General features: G+C 34.9%; 2 protein-coding genes across 8 annotated transcripts in view; one reads left to right on the forward strand and one right to left on the reverse strand.

The window, feature by feature from the left end:
- The window catches only part of LOC113513044 (zinc finger protein 585B-like), a 38,913-nt gene extending 32,851 nt beyond the window's left edge, over nucleotides 1-6,062 (forward strand). For all 4 annotated transcript variants that reach the window (XM_031909352.2, XM_031909354.2, XM_031909350.2 and 1 more), the window contains exons 11-12: nucleotides 1,569-1,711; nucleotides 2,423-6,062. In XM_031909352.2, the coding sequence (XP_031765212.1) occupies nucleotides 1,569-1,711; nucleotides 2,423-2,560 (281 nt within the window). In that variant the 3' untranslated portion in view covers nucleotides 2,561-6,062. The remainder of the gene's footprint in view (nucleotides 1-1,568; nucleotides 1,712-2,422) is intronic.
- Nucleotides 6,063-6,157: 95 nt separating this feature from the next.
- Nucleotides 6,158-18,981, reverse strand: LOC113513055 (zinc finger protein 577-like). 4 transcript variants are annotated; one of them, XM_052903381.1, is made up of 9 exons: nucleotides 17,370-18,981; nucleotides 16,716-17,022; nucleotides 15,627-15,824; nucleotides 14,496-14,642; nucleotides 13,344-13,564; nucleotides 12,257-12,434; nucleotides 11,592-11,688; nucleotides 10,941-11,134; nucleotides 6,158-10,751 (listed from the first exon to the last, which is right to left on the reverse strand). In XM_052903381.1, exons 2-9 carry the CDS (start codon nucleotides 17,005-17,007, stop codon nucleotides 10,609-10,611), a joined length of 1,470 nt encoding a protein of 489 aa, XP_052759341.1. In that variant the 5' UTR covers nucleotides 17,008-17,022; nucleotides 17,370-18,981; the 3' UTR covers nucleotides 6,158-10,608. The 4 variants fall into 4 exon arrangements, with proteins under 4 accessions (XP_052759341.1, XP_052759340.1, XP_026752846.1 ...); XM_052903380.1 differs by having other exon boundaries at nucleotides 17,746-18,979; XM_026897045.3 differs by having other exon boundaries at nucleotides 13,344-13,549; nucleotides 17,746-18,969.
- Nucleotides 18,982-19,307: the final 326 nt, after the last annotated feature.

Here is a 19,307-nt window from a genome sequence, read left to right on the forward strand (position 1 = left end):
AGACGATAATTTGACCGACTTAAAGGTAGGGAAAAATTCCAAAAAAATTCGGGGAAATCTTTTTAACGGAGGGTTTCGAGCCCTTTCCTTTTTTTCTGACAAAGATATACATCAGGTCCAAACTTGGTGCGGGCGATATTGTCCTATACGGTTGGCGGAGCGTTAAAATAACAGTTTTTGCGGAGTAAAGTACCTTACCCAAGTATTAAAATAAAAGGTTGAGACATCTATACAAATCTTTGGTATACCATAATAATAAATATTCAGGTAGAACTAACACTCTAGAAATGCGGAATTTAATAATAATACATTTTTTAATGGAATTTTCTAACATTGGCCATTAACGACTCACGTCCATTTCTTGTTCTATGAAGTCAGGGCCTTACCGACAATAGATATCGCAGTGAGAGTAAATATCTCTCATTTGCATTTATTTTGTGAGTCGCATTATATCGTAAAATATATTTATTTTATTCGAATATATTTTTGGCAACCCTCCCACAACTAACGTGAGAATTATTTATTTTTTATTTATTCATTAGTACATTGTATGTGTACAAGGCGGACTTAATGCTAAAACCATTCTCTCCTAGTCAACTTTAAGAATGTGTCAGAATACTCGAATGCGCGCTACTAGTAATAATTGATATACATACATAACAAAATTATATATAGACAAATATATATAAGTAATATATATATACTTACATATATATAAGATATACTATATATACTACTAGCGACTCGCCCCGGCTTCGCACGGGTACACACATCACATCACGATAGAAACGTTTAAAATGATCAGTGTTTCTCTACAATATTACACATATATTATACATATAAACCTTTCTCTTGAATCACTCTATTTATTAAAAAAAAAACTGCTTTACAATCCGTTGCATAGTTTTAAAGATTTAAGCATACATAGGGACGGACAGACAGCGACAGCGATTGTGTTATATAGTATACAAAGATGAGAATAATAGGTTTGAAGGGAACAAATGAATGTCTATGGGTCTCACTTCTACTTTGTTGTTTTATTCTTTATCTTTATTATTATCTCCTTTCTTATTTATTAATGTATCTGTAGGGATACCGTTAAGCGGTGGAAATACGTTTGTCCTTACTTCTGATAATGAGGATGGAAGCGATAACAATATTTAAGAAGGTACGTGCACTTACTTGAAGAAATCTCATGCGCCGCACTGCTTTCCACCTTTAACTGGATGCTGTTATAGATGCTTGATTGGTAGGCCTACACAAATCTTTAAATACAGAATATTTTATCTTTAATATGATGATCTCCTAGATCACTGTTCGGTTGTGCTCTTGATTCGCGACGGTACGTGATCTCAAGCCGAGTGCAAAGACGAGTTCACTAACTGCCCTCCAACTTAATAATAATGTAATCGCTTCATATCCGCGAGGTGTGGACATTCGATTAAGAATCGAATAATCGATCGATTGAAGCGCCATTTGGGACGATACAGTATCTTTATGATTATACACATTGTATATGTATATATGAAAATACATACATACACATAAATACATATTTCTTATTATAGGTTTCTATCGCAAAGATCACCTACAGAAGCACGTGTTAGTTCACACCAAATCGAAGCCCAGACCAAAGAGAGATTTGCCAGATCTGTATCCTATCAGCATGCTGCCAAAGAAGAGTCAAGTCAAGCCCGAGATTACAATACATGTAAGCACTAGTTTTTACCCGCGACTTCGACCATGTGACTGTGTATGTAAAATTTCATAATGAATGTAGATTTTCAGCTATTAAATTACCAAGATATAATGAACAAACTTACTTTCACATTTTTAATATTAATAAGGATAATATTAGCGATAGGTTATTATATTTTTTTTACATTGCCAATTTATACCCTTTATAATCTAAGGTAATAGATGGGAGACATCTGTGAATTACAAAAGCGGAAAACGGGAGAAGGTTCAAATTCTTTCCCCTTTTTAATAAAACTGGGAATTTTTGGGAGTAAAATTTGATATTTTGTTTTGATCGATGATAAATTCACCAGGATATAACTAGGATGGTTTCGAGTTATATCCAAGGGTAATACAAACATTTTTGTGGTAGCGTTCAAAGGCTAAGTACTATATTTATTTATTTATAATATATACATATATTTTGGTGAGCGTTACAGATTTACTAATGTACTCACCAAAAACAAAAAATACAACATTAATAATATATTAATGGGGGAAAAAAATTCTAAATGTACTGTAAAAATAAACATTGGCAGTACAGTCAAAAAGTCAAGTTGTGAACTCTCAACTATTTTATTGAGCAGACGTATCGCCCTCGTGAGTGGCACCTGATCAGCATGGAAACATATACTCAAGCGGGCCATACATACCTCAAAATTGACCATTAATTTATCTATTCCAGGCTCCCTCCAACACGAAACTACGTGTACCTCTTCAAATCAAAGTACCATACCAAATGGTAATGTCTATGGACAACGGGGAGCAACGGGCAGTCACCATCAACCCACAAACAGATTCCAGTCAAGAAGAAGATATGTAAAAAGCGAACCCATATAAAAATTAAAATAAAACTGTACCAAAATTATGTCTTTGCCTAACTACTAAACTGTAAAAAGTACGCTGTAATTTTGTTTTAAAAATTGAAAATAGAATAAGAAGAATATTTATTTAAATAAATGTGTATGCAAGCTTTTTTTTTATTGCTGAAGTTATTTTTATGGTTGCTATATTTGGTGAACTTAACTAAGTTATTTAACCTGTAAGTTGTATACTCATATCAAATGCATCCTTCGTAGTTGCTATAGCTCGTCAACTTTGTGGGAGATACGTCTCGCCTTAGCGAATGAGTAAAAGTGTGTATAATGGGAAATACATACATTCATATATGTATATATTATAACAGAAGTATACGAAAGTTGACGCGCTATATCACTACGGTTATTAAGCGCAAATTAGCATTGTGTTATTAGTGAGATGTGACCAGTTTCAAACAATTATGTCAAATATAAATCTCTAGTTAATTTTAATCGTTCGCATTGTTTACATATGTATTTTTAATTCACAATCGGGACTTAACGCAACGCGTTACAGGAAAATAGTATCTATATACCTGTCTATTTTTATTGTCGTTATTTCGACGTGGATTGCACCACGTCGTGGTTATGACAGGATTGAAGTCTGCAGTGTTTTCTTCTGGCAGCCCGCGCAGTTTATTCAGTCAGAAGAGGGAGACTTTGTACAAAAGTCGATTGCTTGGGTACCTCTGTCCCATTCGTGTTTCTACCGTGAAGCAGTTGTGTTTGCATGGCTGTGTTTCGGTTTGAAGGATGAGATATGGCGTGAATTTACTGGGTACAGAGGAATAACACCTAAGTCCTCAGGAATGGCAACGCATGGGGGATATCATGGGCGAAACAGTATACTCTGTTATGTCCATGGTACAGCTCATGTTTATAGGCGACGGTTATCACTTTCCATCAGGTGGGCCGTCAGCTTGTTTGCCATTCTAAGTTGTATAAAAAAAATCTCTAAGATCCACTCTACACACAGTATCCACATTGCGTTCAATACTTAGATTATAAAGTATTTATAATTTTTAATATATTTTATTATTATTTTCTTGTACAGCGCTTTTTCTTTTTATAAAACTAATGCCATTAAGTATTTAGTTACATAATCGTGATGTGAAATAAATGTATCATGTGACATCGTCACCGTCATATCAGCCGTTAACTGTCCACTGCTGAACATAGGCCTCCCCCATAAAGAGGAACCATGTTTGGTTTGGGAAGTTGCGCGTGCGCATAGCTCTCTGAAAATTAATTCAAGTATCTGAGTCATGTTGTTAGTTATTGAAACTAGTTTCGAAATACAACTACAATTAATTTATTTATTTAGTTCTTTAAAAAAGGGATTAAAAGGTTAGTTCAGGGTCGGCAATACACGCGTGATGGCCCTGGTATTGCAGGCATTCATAGGCTACGGTAACCGCTTACAATCAGGTGTAAAAAAAATAATTTATATCATAAAACTGGTTACATGTGCATGATGCATGCAATTAGTATCTCGTATGTAACTCAAGTTTAGCACATATCATTATATTGTATATAAAATCAATGTATAAAGATTGTGACTATATATGTCTATAGGTCATATTATATCAAATATTTGATTTTCTAATATAGATTTCACCAGTTAATTATTGTGAAATTATGTTTAAATGGAACACGTGAATCTGATTACGTAACTTTGTATCTCCATTTATTATATTCATAGAACACTATATTTTGATTGTTTTCACTAAATCTCTTATCGTAAAGTTAAGATGTTATAAAATAAACCATTTCAACTAAATAGGTATTCGTTGGAGTCTATCTGTGGCATCATACTCTAAACCTAAAATTTAAATTTAAAATTTATTTTTAATGTTTCTAAAATTTAAATTTAGTATTAGAGCAAAACTCTAAGGTTTAATATGATCGAAATTGCAAATAATTTGGACTTAAATTTATTAAGAAAATTAGTTAAATCAAAATAAAGATTTTGTTCTAATATTAAATTGATATTTTTATTGTAGATATATATTTAGAGAACGTGGTGCTACAGATTCGATCCTATTTCAATTTTTTATTATTTTTTTGATATTTTAATTGAAACTAAACTCTACGTAAGCGTATTGTGTCTTTTTCTTATGGTTAAGGAACGGAATTCTCTCACTTTGTAGGTTTTTCAACCACATACAATCTCGGTACCTGTGTCCCAATTATGATTCTGCAATAAAGCAGTTGTTTGCATGGCTGTCTACTCTGTTATGTCCATGGCACTGTTCATGTATATAGGCGACGGTTACCACTTTCCATGAGGTGGGCTGTCAGCTTTGCCATTCTAATTTGTATAAAAAATATTATATGAATAACCGATATGTGAATAGGCTATTCATGAGCCATCAGCTCCATCTTTGACCTCATTCATCTTAATCACGAGACTCTTTGAGAGCATTCAACGTTGGGCCGTTTGTTTCTGAAGCTTAGTTTGTCTCTTATCCTACTTTGCGTTTTGAATTAATTTCACCCTTGGCATAATGCTGAATAAGTAGAAACTCGAGTGCTAAGACATGTTCTGTCTCCTCATTTTATTCTTACTTCATCATGAAATATGAAAATGAGGGGTTAATGTTATTTTTCTCTAACAATTTAATTGGGTGTTATAATAATAATACCCGATTAAAATCTATTGAAAAAAAAAGATTTTTTAGGTATTTACCTTTCCAGGATCTTTTGTGCTCGCCTTTTTTTTTTAATTATTAATCGAATAATACACTTAATTTAAAAGGGCCAAGACATTTTTTTTTTTATACTATTTATTTATTTAATAATGAAACTTCAGAAATAATTAATGATAAGGTTATTTTGAGTTTAACATTCTGCAGTTAAAAATTTTTTTCTTGTGCTTATTAATATTATACCTACATTTAAATATTTCATTGCACAAGCTTATTAAGGAATATGTATTAAATGTATGAACTGGGTCCAAATAAAGATCTCAATATGTTATTTTATAATAGAAACGTGAGTCTGTACATATCTAATTGACATTTTTGTGTATTAATGATAAGGTATAATATTTTAATTAAGTTTTTCTTATATGTATTTCAATAACATAGTATTATAAGTATATCAGGTTAGTGTGCCATTGTACCAAAAATTTAAGTGGATGATATTCAGTAAATTCGATCCTTGTTCAACTTCGGTGGACTATTCAACTTTGAGATCTAGAAAAGCCGATGTCTCTGAATTAGAGAAGGAAGAATTTTTTTAATTCTTCTTCTAGAGGCATCAATTTTACACTGAAGGCTCGAAACCAAGAAAGTTCACTGAAATTTTACAGAAATTGCATTTGTTGAAACTCGCCTAAGTACATATTTTATTATAAAGTTCCTCAATTTTGTCTGTAATCAGAAGTATGTTGTAATTTAACTGCAAATTACGAAATTGTGACGAAAGTACAAAATAAAATATTTTGCACGTAATAAAACTTTTTTTTTTGTAAATTCGTGATCATCAATGATCGTTTACCATCTGACTGTTTACTACCTCCGTGGTATTAAAAAAATATATATAATAAATAAAATGACAAATCAATGTGAATGTATTTATTCTTTATTAGAAGCGAAAGATTATAAAATTATAATCGGAAGCACGATTTGCTATGAAGAGGGTAATGTGTCGTAAAACGGGCAATATTTAGATACATAATTTTCGAAATTATCTATACATAATAATGTGTTCAACAAAAAAACCTGACATCAACTGTGGCAAAACTAGTTATATTGTTTTAAAATTAAACTACAAAACCGATTTTGATAAAATTCCTATGGAACCAATCTGTAAGTTTATTCTTTCTGATAAAAAAAATATTTTCCAAATTGGTTTATAGCGTTCATTATATGGCGGAGATGAGGTAACAAACATAAAAAAATACAACCGAAACGAGAACTTTCTTTTTTTATGTCGGTTGAAAATATTACTTCTGGCATTTTTTCATTATGCAATAAATGTAACAGATGTGGTGTTAAACTTATTTTTAATGGCTAACCCGTTAATGCAGTATAATTAGAGTCTTTATTTTACCATAACTTCTGAATGCTTGAACAGTTTAGGATAATAGTGTATTGTTAGAATCCTTACATATATAATTATTTTGTTAATAGTTCATTTATTTAAATTTAACATGTGCAGCAAAATGTACTTGTTAACTAAGCGTTCAGTCAGAAATGATACAGTTAATTTTCTTGGAAAATAATAGAGATCTCATTCTTATGGTATACCTATGCCCCTTTTAAAATGATTTAACAATTTGCCGTTTACATTTCTAATATCAAAGTATTTGTTTAAAAAACCAGTTTAGAATCGATTAGGGAACACAGTTAACGATTTTTATCTATTTTATACATTAGAAAGGGATATAATTTTATCTTACTACACTTGTTTGATGGCCACACATCCTGGTGTCTAAACGGGGCACTTTAGTGATTCCCCAAAAGATCCATATTAGTAAATCGTATAAATTTAATTTTTAGGAATCTCAAAATAACCTACAGTTGAGAAACTTCTTGTCTGCTGACAACTACATTTCTCACACATTTACTTTATGAAATGTGTTCTATGTTCGTCCCTTATCATCTTAATTTTTTTATACTACACTGTGGTAGCAAACAAACACGGTTTTTGTTACAGTTACGCGCGCGTTGTTGACCCTTTAGAACCCTTAATAACCCCGTTTTAAAGAATTCCATGCTGTAATCTCTAGAAAAAGCCTCGACGATTTATTATATTTAGTTATTACTTGCTTTTAACAAGGACGTTAAATAATTAATATGAGCCATTAAATTTCATGAAAGGTCAGTTTTTCGTATTCCAATTTTGCGTACCTATCTATATTTTTTTTTGTGAAATGCCAATATGTATCTTTTTTTTATCATATTTCCCTCCGTATAAGAACTCAGGACGGGGCTACACTGAAGTCACAATTGCTTTTGTACTTTATTAACTAACTAAATTTTACGTTTACAGAGACTTATACGTCGACAAGTATGTTAATTTTTACTAAAAAAATAAGTTTTTTATACTATAAATATTATTTTACAATTTATATAAACAGATAATATACATTTAACAGCTATAGGTACTATGCATATTGCGTAAACATTTTTAAATGTTTTGAGGCGATCAAGCAGCTTGAATCAAGCGCGGAGATTTTGAACATACAAAATATATAGATCCCAAAATTCAACGTATTTGTTATTCTAGCTACCTATTACTTAACACATTATTTTATAAATATCATAGTAGCATTGTGAGAAGAAACGAGATCTAAGAAGTGGTTTGATTCAAATGTCAAAGAAGTTAGGCTTGATTGAAGCTGCTTGACAGACTGACTTTTTATACTTAAATACATTTTAAATCACTGAGATCGTAAATAACACTAAAGAAAATTTTAAAACTGCATCTAAAACATTTTTATTTAAATATAATCACAAATAATCAACAAAAACTACTTATACCAAGGAACCCTAACATGTAAACAACAATTTTATATAAAATATCTTTAGTATGATCACAGCAAAAAATAATCACGTAATTCAAATAAATAGCTCCAACGAGATATCACTATCACACTAAATTTATTTTCTGATGATTTCTAGTTAATATTTTTTTCTAATTAAAATAATTTTTCGCAGGTAATATTTACAAATAAAATATATGAGTAAAAAAGATATGGGACCCGCACGGGTGTAAATTCTGTAAATTGTAAAAGTAATTAGATAGGTTCAAAAATTGCCAATATAATAAAGTACTTTTTATAGGTCATTTAAAATAATTGTCTCCTTTATAAACCTGACGTAAATTGACTTTTGTAAATTAGAATATTTCATTTATTTTTTAATGTTTTCAACTAATTTCTTAATTTGAGAGAATTTATTAGTATTTTAATTATTAAATAAGTATCTAATAATCAAAATACAGAAGTATATTATTGTTGGATAACTTTTACGTTATCGTCTTATGTTTTTATGAATATAGATACCATTTTCAATCTAGAGACAATAAAAAAAATAATATAATAAGCACAGCCGCGTGCAATAATAAGTAAACTTTTATTTTGTCACAAATAATAAACCTTAGCTAGGTTTATCTAGCTATTTTATTAGTCTAACTCCATTTTCTTACATACTTAAAACAATTTTGAATAGAATACATTATTTATATAATTAAAAATGTATAATTCGTGATTAATATATATCTATACAATATAATATATAATTTATACAATTTTACCATCGATTCCACAGATCAATTATATGCCTTGTTACAGTCATTCTTCTATGAATATATATGAATAAAAGAAAAAAATGCCATAGATTGTATTTGCTATTTGAAAATAGAATGTAGACACGGGCATCGCCCAATATTTAAATTTTATACGTAGCTGTACCTAAACTATGTCATCCGTAACTATAAAATTATTAATAATGGCGTCGATTTTGAGGCGCCATAACCTATCTTCTAATCTAATATTTAAATTTGATAATTTCGTAAAATTACTGTTTTATCATAAATTATGTAGTTTTGATTTAAATGTAGTTCTTATTTGGGTTCATACAATAAAGATTTCTCTGTGATATCATTTAATTTTTGAGATAGTTTTAATAAAATGGTGCCTCAGAATTAACCCAATTATTTTAAGTTTTTACGACAAATAATTTAAAATATTTTTAATTGTGACATACAAGAATGATTTTTCTTTTAAAATTAAGGTTAATTATAGCACGCCAGTAACTCTAAAACTCAGTAGAGTATAGAACAATGCAATCCTTCAGGAGCGCTACGTATGAAGTTGATAGGCTATGGTTTTATAATGAAATTAGAAGTTTAGGGTTAGCGCAGACCGACTTAGAGTACTAAATCAGTTGCTAGGCACACTGAGCCACCTTCACTTCATGGGACTTCGAGAGCTATAGTTATTTCTATACATATAAAATTGTCGTGTCACAGTGTCAGTTTTCATACTTCTCCGTAACAGCTTAACCGATTTTGATGGAATTTTATATGTATACTCGGTAGATCTGAGAATAGGTAATCTATTTTTTATACCCCTAAGTGATAACAGTGGCTTACCCCGAAATAATTTTCGCTAGAAATAATTTATATGGCAAAACAACGTTTGCCGGGTCAGCTACTTTTTTTTTAGAATAATTTCAACTGCATTCCAATGGGTTGCATATATGAGGGACGTTTTGTTTGCTGTTTAATTTTTTTATTGGTCCGCAAAAAATCCTCGGCCTATATTTAAGTTTCCAATTAAAAGTTTAATTTTTTTTTATATAACTTAGAAAGGCAAACAAGCAGACGGGCCCACCTGATGGAAAGTGGTAACCGTCGCCTATGGACATGAGCAGTACCATGGACATAACAGAGTATACTGTTTCGCCCACGATACCTCCCATGCATTACCATTTCTGAGGACTCAGGTGTTATTCCTCTATATCCTGTAAATTCACTGCCATATCCCACCCTTCAAACCGAAACACAGCCATGAAAACATAACTGCTTTACGGTAGAAACATGAATGGGACAGAGGTGCCCAAGCAAACGTCTTTTGTACAAAGTCTCCCTCTGATGGCCAAAGTTTTATCTAAATTATAACAGAAATACTTGTCTAAATGGAATTATAGTAACAAATCGAAACATTCATTCAATTAATCTATAAAAAATAGATCAAATAAAAAAATAGCAACAAAAAAAAATTGTTTTGTACTACTATTTGACATCAGCAAATTTTATTGTCTTGTTATTTAGTCGTTTGATTACATTTTCATTCGCGTAAAATGCATTATTTTTAATTTTATTGAAAGAGACTATAGTAGTCTGACCACCACCGGTCTGCGCTGACCCACAGCAACTTTCCTACATCTACAAGGCTTTGGTCTACAATCGTGCGATCTGTGCATCGTGTTTACTCGAGTCAGAAGGCGTCCTTTGCAGCCGCGATTAGCGTGAGCAGGTCGTTTTTCTCGTCGGGCTGCGGTCAGGAGGGCTCGGGCGCCGGCGCCGGCACCGCCTGCGACAGCGGCGGGCTGCCGGCTGCGCCCTGCTGCGACAGTTCCGCCTTCACCCGCCGCGCTATATGCGACCGCGTGTGCTTGCGAAGGTGATCTTTACGGTAGAAACCTGTCGCAGAGGGGAAAAAGGACTATTAGTAATGGGTACTAATAATCCCGTTACTAACAATAAATATATATTTATATATATACATATATAAATATATATTTATTGTGATACTGAATACTAGAATGAAAAATATATTGACGTATATGGTATTATGGGTGAACTTGACAAACTATTGAAATTTGAACTGACCTTTCCCACACTCGTTGCACACGTGCCTCTTCTCACCAGAATGTATGACGAAGTGCAGGGTGAGTTGTTCCTTCCGCTTGAACGCCTTCAGGCACACGGAGCAGACGTGCGGCCGCTCCGGGTTGTGGGACTGCTTGTGTCGCGTGAGATGGTCCTTGCGTTTTAGCGCTGCGTTACAGATGTCGCAAATAAACCTGCCACAAAAGTGGTTATTTAGATTTTGTTGGCAAAAATGAATTTGAAAAATTCCGAAGCAAAATATGAAGTAGGTTTTCAATGCTTAAGTTTTGTATGCAATGTATTGTTTTTGTTTTTATAACACTGAGGTGGCAAACAAGCATACGGCTGATGGTAAACGGTTACCGTAGCCTATTAACGTCTACAATATAAGGAGCATTATGCGCGAGTTGCCGATCCTGAGTAAACCTCTTTACCCCCCCCCCCCCTGAAGAACCCTATGTCTCTTGGAACAACCTCGACAGGGAGCTCATTCTATAACCTGAGCGTTTGTGGGAGAAATCATCTCTGAAACCGCGCTATAAGGGTTGTTTAACGTTTTAGTTCACTAGCAGAGCACTTTTTAATCTGAATGTTGTTCGTACTGTTTCTATCGCTATCACTATAATTACGCTATATGGTCATAAAGCATACCTCCTCTCCATGGTGTGTCCAACCAGATGTTGCTCCAACAGTCCGCGCTCCGGATACGCCATGTGACATTCTGGGCAGCAGTACAGTGTGCTGCCGTCTGGTAAACAACATGATATAATAAAAATACTATAAGTTGATTGTAAACAAGATACATTTAAAAAAAAAAATTATATTATTGATAAATTGAATAAGAGATAATAATTTTCATCTGTCCGTATGTCTGTTCACGTATCACGCAAAAACTATTGCATCAATTGGATACGGTTTTCATAGTTGTGTTCATGTAGCATCGTAATTATATTCTAAGCAAGATTATATTGGTAGAGCCTCGAGTCTCAAAAATAGGTCAACTTTTTGTCAGCTAATTTTGTTTGTTGTAAATTTGTCAGCTAATCAAATTAGCTGACTCCTTTTTTATCAGTGTTCTATATATTTACGCATATATTGTATCTTGACGTATCTATATTTCATTATTTAATAAATAAAATGAGTTTTTACGCATTAAAAAGATGCAAAAATTCTAAAACAAAATAAATATAAAAATTATAAAGAAAACACTCATATTTATCACGTAAAATTTTATGGAAAAGTTGACCCGCTTTTCTCCTAAGCATTTATATGGAGACTATATAATCTAAGCTGACATGTCAATATATGAATTGTACCTAATGCAGTGGTGAGTCGTATCTCCCCTGGCTTCGGGCGCGGCTTCTTTTCTTTTGTAGTTTTCTTCTTTTTCTTCTTCTTTGGTACCGAGACAGAGTTCGCCGCGTTTGTGTTCACGGTTTGGTTCACAATTGTGGCTGTCTGCACGACCACACTGTTTACTGCATTTGTTGGCATCTATAATAAAAAAAATATTTATGAAAAGGAGGTTTAATTCTACAATATTTTTCTAGTATGTGTATAAATGCTTTATAACGTTTTATACATTTACTACAAAGTAAAATGGTACAAAAGTTTTAGTTTAAATTTTCGCAGTTATCCCTACACATATTTATAACTAACAGGTTCTCTCTTAACACAATTATTAATGTGATTGTCCTCGAAAAAAATAAACGTAAAAGGAAAAAGATAAACAGATACATTTGCCCTTATGTTATACCCGCATTTTATTAATTATGCTGTGACCATAATTCTTGCAACTGGGTCAAAATGTCGGCGCACTCAATCATTACAGCATTAAATCAGCCTTTTATAGCAAAAATTTTTTGTAAATATACCATATTAGCTATTAACTGTCCACTGCTGAACATAGACCCCTCATGGAGAGTTTTACCAGTAGTTTCCACGCTTGGCATGCGGGTTAGCAACCGTAGTTAGGCTTTAGTAATATTTTAAGAGGGACGCTACTGCCCATCCCTCTAGGATTAAAATCCTTAATTCGCCTCTTATGACACCCACGGGAAAGAAAGGGTTGGTTCAGCCTGGATGGCTACTTTATTCATAAAAAATGAACCTTCTACAAACCAATTTTAATCATTACAGTGTTTTAAATACACAATCGGAACTTAATGCAATGAAAAAACCTTTGCATCGAATCGAAGTATCTTCCTGCTTCTTTATTACCGACGGTTTTTTTTAATTAACTATTACACTGTTTTGTCACTTTCTTTCATTAACATTGGGGAATTTAGTGTCAAAAAAAAAAAGAATAAAAAACAGTTCAATAGCTAAAACAGGTTTATGAGAAGTTTGACCATGAATAATGTGGTAAATAAATAAGTAAATTAAGTCTAAAAATGTACGTACAGTAAGCGAGGACATAGAGGGAACCGCGTTGGCGGCGACCGCCGTCACTATAGTCGGCTGTTCGTCCCTCTTGCCGTCCGCCACCGAGTTGGTGGGTGTGGAATACTTGAGTAAGTGGTGCAGAGGTAGCGGTAGCGCGGACAGGTAGTCCGCCACGCCGCCGCCCAGTGTCTGCCATGTTGAGCTGTCGGTCACGTCGCCGATACCTGGCGGATATGAAACTGGTCACATGTCAGCTTATTCTATTTCCTTTCTACACGTGTTTCAACTGTGAAGCAGTTGTGTTTGCATGGCTGTGTTTCGGTTTGAAGGGTGGGATATGGCGTGAATTTACTGGGTACAGAGGAATAACACCTGAGTCCTCAGAAATGGCAACGCATGGGGGGTATCATGGGTGAAACAGTATACTCTGTTATGTTCATGGTACTGCTCATGTCTATAGGCGACGGTTACCACTTTCTATCAGGTGGACCGTCAGCTTGTTTGCCGTTCTAAGTTGTATGAAATAAAAAAAAAACGGGCACGACACACTAACTCCATAGCCACTTGATAATAAGTGATTATGAAGTCTATGTATGTAATATCCTACTCTTTAAAGAGAAACGTAGCTATACAAGCAAAACTGCTTCGTAAAATGAATGTGATAGAGACAGAGCTGTAGCTAGACCCAAATTTAAGGCAAAAAAAATTTTTTTGGTAGGGCAGAAGCCATAATTAAGTGATTTCGAAAAATGCATGCAATCCCATAATACTCGTATATTCGAGGTCTTAGAATATATAGGTCCTCAAAATGGATTAACTTCGGACATCGAGTCCTCAAAACGGATTTGTCAGCTAATTGTCAAATTAGCTGACTCTTTTTTTATCAGTGTTCTATATACTTACACATACAATATATGTTGACGTATTATTTAATAAATAAAATGGGTATTTACGTATTAAAAAGTTGTGGAATCTATAAGACAAAATAAATATAGAAATTATAAAGGAATCATTTATAACTATCACGCAAGTAGTGCGTCGTATGGCTTCGGGCGGGTGTTTATGGTGTCAATTGGTGGGTATTGGTATATCATATGTGTATTGGTGACGATTACAGCTTTCTACTAGCTTATTTGTTATTATGAGTTGCATAAATAATAGGTAACACACTTATGAATTCAGCGGGCGCAGTGGCTGCTGCTCGCTCCGGTCTGCTCTCTTGCTTGATGGCCCGCGCCAACGCCGCCGCCTCCTTCGGCTCGTGCAGCACTACCAGGAGCTGCTGTGTGCCTTGTTGTAACGGCGTCGCTTGCGTCACTGTATAAATATGAATAATTGAATGATAACTTTATTTGCTTAAATAATATATGTATTTATGTACTATAATAGTAGTAAAGTACCCCTAACTAGCAAGCGTGTATGAAAAGATTGATGGATATGGAGGAAGCGAAAGAGATCGGTTTGAATTGAAGCATTTGGCGTTCCATTGTTTCTGTCTACCCTAATGGGAGACAGGCGTGAGAGATATGTATGTATAATAGTAGCCAATTAAGCATATAGCCCGCCTGATAGCTAACAGGTATCCGTATGTCCAGAAAATCACGATAGAAAACTCATTTCACAATCTGAACGTCGCTTCTGTAACTACAATATACTCGAATTCTTTTCTTAAATAAATTCCCTGTCGATGGTAAACAGTAGATATAATTAATAGAAACAAAGGCGGGGGGAAAGGGATTATTAGTAATGGGGTCTAATGAACTCGTTGCTAGCAATATACCCTATCAGGTCGACCTCCACGCGGTTCCCCCTGGAAACGATTGTGGTTAATTCTAGTGGAATTCGTCACGATGGGCTAACTGACCTGCTTTCATCCTCATCTATCATCTCTCACTCGTGCCCCGTCAGTGTATACCGATAGCGCAGGTGGGGTTACCATTCCATTATCACCCATTAAAAAAAAATAGAAACAAGGGCACATTGTCAAACAATATAAATATTTATTATTAATTTTATAGTATTGCACTTTACTAATTAGGTCCCGAACTATAAATAAACACACAAAAAGAAAAAAAAAATATTTAAATTTGCGACCTTGTAGCACAATGAAAATTTGCGTAGAGTGTGTCAAGTTTGATTATAGATAGGGTCAGTATTGGACGAATTTTCTTTTCTAAATTCAGTTTAAATATTTTAACCAGATCGTGGGAAAAAGTAAAAACTCGGCAGTGTCGCAATGCTTGAAGCTGATATGAGGCCTCATTTGCAATCCCGAATCTAGTACATTCGTCACTAACTTACCCTGGTGCTGCTGCATCATGGTGGCCATCAGGTCATGGTGCAACTCCTCCCTGTACTCCCGCTTGTCGGCGCGCTGCTCCGCCTTCAGCTGTTGGTGTACCGTCTCTGCTTGCACGTAGCTCGCCTGCCCGCCGTATGTGATGTTACCCAGGTTGACGGAAGATGTCGATATTGTCTGATATTTCACTCCCGTGTTCACTGAAATATTAATTGTATTCAAGCCATTTTCATGTTGATATCATTGTCGTTGCCGTGTGGTCCTAGCATAAAATGAGTTCTTCCTTTCCCGTGTGTGCTATAAGATGCAATTAAAGGGTCGACAAAAGAGCAGCACCGTCCCTCTTAAAACATCACTAAAAGCCTAACTACGGTTGTCCAACCGCCTGCTGAACGTGGCAACTACTGGCAAAGCTCCCCTTATTATAGAAGCCTATGTTCAACAGTGGACAGATAACGGCTGACATGATGATGTTGATATCACGAAAAATCTTATAAACGGACTATTTACAAGTGGAAATCTAAATCACAAGTATCCTTTTAGAAGAATTTTTTTTATTCAATTAAAAATAACAAACAAGCTGTCAGTAGACAGAAACTAGTAACAATCGCTTAAATGGCACGATAAACATCACAGAAATTGACTGTCACGCCCGTACCCACTTATGCGTTGCTATTATTGAGGTATTATGCCCCTGTACGCTATAATTTAACAACACATTCCCTCAAAGGAAAACACAGTCACTCAACTACAGCTGATTGATAGCAGAGACGCAATGCTATGTACAAGTCTAAAATATGAATTTATTATATAAATTTATTAGAATATAAACAGTTTAACCCACTTCATTAAAGTCTTTAAGCACCATTGAATTTCAAAACTTCACATCCTCATAATGCTATAAAAATGAAGATATCCAAACATTCAATATTTGTATTGTTATTAATGATGCTTCAATAACCGAATCTATTTTAATGAAATTTGGTACACAAAATATTGACTTCTAGAACATGATACTTTTATGTCAATTTCCTCGAACAAAACTGCGGAATAGTATGATAGTTTGATTAATATAAATTAATTTTTGTTACCTGTATGTAAAGGAGCAATTCCAGCTAAGGTGACAGCCCCGGGTTGAGCACTGCTCACTACGACAACACTCTCCGCTTGTCTGAACTTCACACCATCGACGGACACGCTGCCAGAAGCTGGCGCAACAGCGAATTGTACCCCACCGCCCGTACCAGTATTCTGGTATCTAGTCTCTTGGACCACACCAGTATTGTTACCAGTACCCTCATATCCAAACTTTGCAGCGAACTGGTGGATGGTTGGTATCGCCGCCGCTGTCGGGATGTGACCAGTGAAGGGCGCGAAGTTCATCTTCGTTTATTAATTCTGAAACCATTTCCATTCTCATGTCCTATTTTCTTTTCAACATACTAAGTTAGTAAACAAAAAAAAAATTCTCACTCACTCCCGAAAAAGGGTGGGGTGTTTTAGTTCCTTGGTGCGATGGTGTGAGACTTACCCAAGACCCATCCCATAATAAACAAGAGTTACAAACACGCGTGCGGACGTGTTGTCTATTAACAAGACAAATCACTGAAATTTTGTGACATTTTAAAATCGATCGCTACGTGCACAGTGCACATAATGCCCAAGGACTAAGTTGAAGTAAAAATGGATAGAACTTTAAAATAAGGTTTGATAGGTCAAAGGTATAAGAATCTAGGAATACTAACTAAACGTATGTAGATGCATATTGGTGGTGGTTTTTGGCGATGATGTTTGACTTGACCCACTTGCAAGGATTATGGTGTGAACAACAAAATTCTTAAAAGGACAAAAGCGGCGCGAAGGAGCAGTGATTGCATGCACTCGTTTTATCGGGCAGGTGGAGTATGCGGCGTACGAACCACAACAAAGTGAATCAAAGGGTGCGGCCCCTGGCAGGGCGCTCACTCAACCCCCGCCATTCTGCCTCACCCCAGTCACCGCCGCATTTCTAACGCTCTATTTTTACCGGCCCGCGCTCTCACACCATTGCCCGTGAATCGAGCACTGCGAGCCTACTGACGGGATGATGGGGAAGGAATTTGGGAATCGACGAGTAGTTACCTGTTTTCCAGTGAAGAAGCTGGGTTTCATAACGTTTTAAATGTCAGTCGCAATCGAAATAAGCTAGACGAGGTATGGCGGTATGCGTGGTGTGGTTGCGCATTGGGCGGCGCGTGCGTGAAGCCTGCGAGGCGCGGCGCGGGGCCGAGCGAGCGGAGTGGGCACCGGGGCCGGGGTACTGTGCCGCACACGTGCATCAAGAGTAAGGACGCCGGACAACGGGGCCCGCGAGTTTGCTGTCTCGAGACGAACCATTACGAGAGAGGGAAAGAGCCTAATGGATACTCTCAACCATTTATATGATAAACGATGATTGGTTCTTCATTGAGGGTGAATAGAATAACCTTTTCTATAGAGACTTTAGGGTCTTTCTATAGGGACTTTAGGGCTATATAAGGGTGTAATGAGTTTTGAATCAGGAATATGCATATCCTAGTGCGAAAAGAGACTAATGATTCTATGAGTAATTTAAGAAAAAAATTATGTATTTGTCACGAAACATTTTTTACAAAAAACCGAACAAACATTAGCAGTAATTGAAATAAACCCTTGCAAATCGGTCCAAATCTGTAGAGAAAATGTGCACATTTTCTCAAAATAAAATCTTACGGAACTTATACTAGAGCATATCTGTTTAATGGTTAAATTGGTTAAAAAGATCAGAAATACCAAAGGTATATAAATATAAATTGTAATAATGTTCAATAAAAATATCACGCTCTGTACAAACTAAAAAAAATCCTTATGTGATGCAGCATGGTCGATTGTTTTCCAGCCAATACAAATCTTATTAATATAATAAAATTGTTACTAATAGATGTCTGTGTAAAAAAAAATTATAAGGGGTTTTAATAAAGGCAATAAAAGTTATTACAATATTTTTAAAAATTTTATCTGTATATTTCTTTCAGCATCACACGAAAATTATTACACAAAATTGGATACTCTTCTCACAATTGTATTCCTGTAGGTCTAACTTAAAATCTGGTGCGTGTTTTATCGTAATACCTCATTTAGAAGCGGTTTAAATTCGTTTTTTATTTCTGAAATTTACACTGACGAAGTTGCGGGCAAAAACTAGTGATCCTGGTTGAAGCTACTCTTACGTGAACCGTACCGTAACAATATGTAATGACCTGTGTTTCGGTATAAAGAGTGGGATATAGCGTGAATTTACTGGGTACGAAGGAATAACACCTGAGTCCACAGGAATGGCAACGCATGGGGGTATCATGGGCGAAAGAGTATACTCTGTTATGTCCATGCTACTGCTCATGTCTATAGGCGACGGTTACCACTTTCCATCAGGTAGGCCGTCGGCTTGTTTGCCATTCTAAGTTTTATACAAAAAAAAACTTTTTCAAATCGGGTACCCTTCACCTTATAACCTCGGATCCTTCGAACGTAATGTAAAAAAGCACTTAGTATGCCAACATAAAATAATCTACTTTATATCAATACGGACTATTAGTCTCATTGCTAGCAGTATCAGGTCGACCTTCAGCACAATAGTTCCTCATGGAAACCATCGCGCTGAATTTCTAGTGTATTATTCGTCACGA

The sequence above is a fragment of the Galleria mellonella genome, unplaced genomic scaffold (genome assembly GCF_026898425.1).
Source record: "Galleria mellonella isolate WM207_F2 unplaced genomic scaffold, CSIRO_AGI_GalMel_v1 utg139, whole genome shotgun sequence".
Lineage (NCBI taxonomy): Eukaryota > Metazoa > Arthropoda > Insecta > Lepidoptera > Pyralidae > Galleria > Galleria mellonella.

Coding starts and splice junctions, on each gene's coding strand:
- LOC113513055 (XM_052903381.1), bottom strand. CDS start 17,007: ATGAACTTCGCGCCCTTCACTGGTCACATCCCGACAGCGGCGGCGATA. Junction 15,825..16,715: donor AATTGCTCCTTTACATACAG/GTAACAAAAATT, acceptor TTAATATTTCAG/TGAACACGGGAGTGAAATAT. Junction 11,135..11,591: donor GGACACACCATGGAGAGGAG/GTATGCTTTATG, acceptor CTTTTGTGGCAG/GTTTATTTGCGACATCTGTA.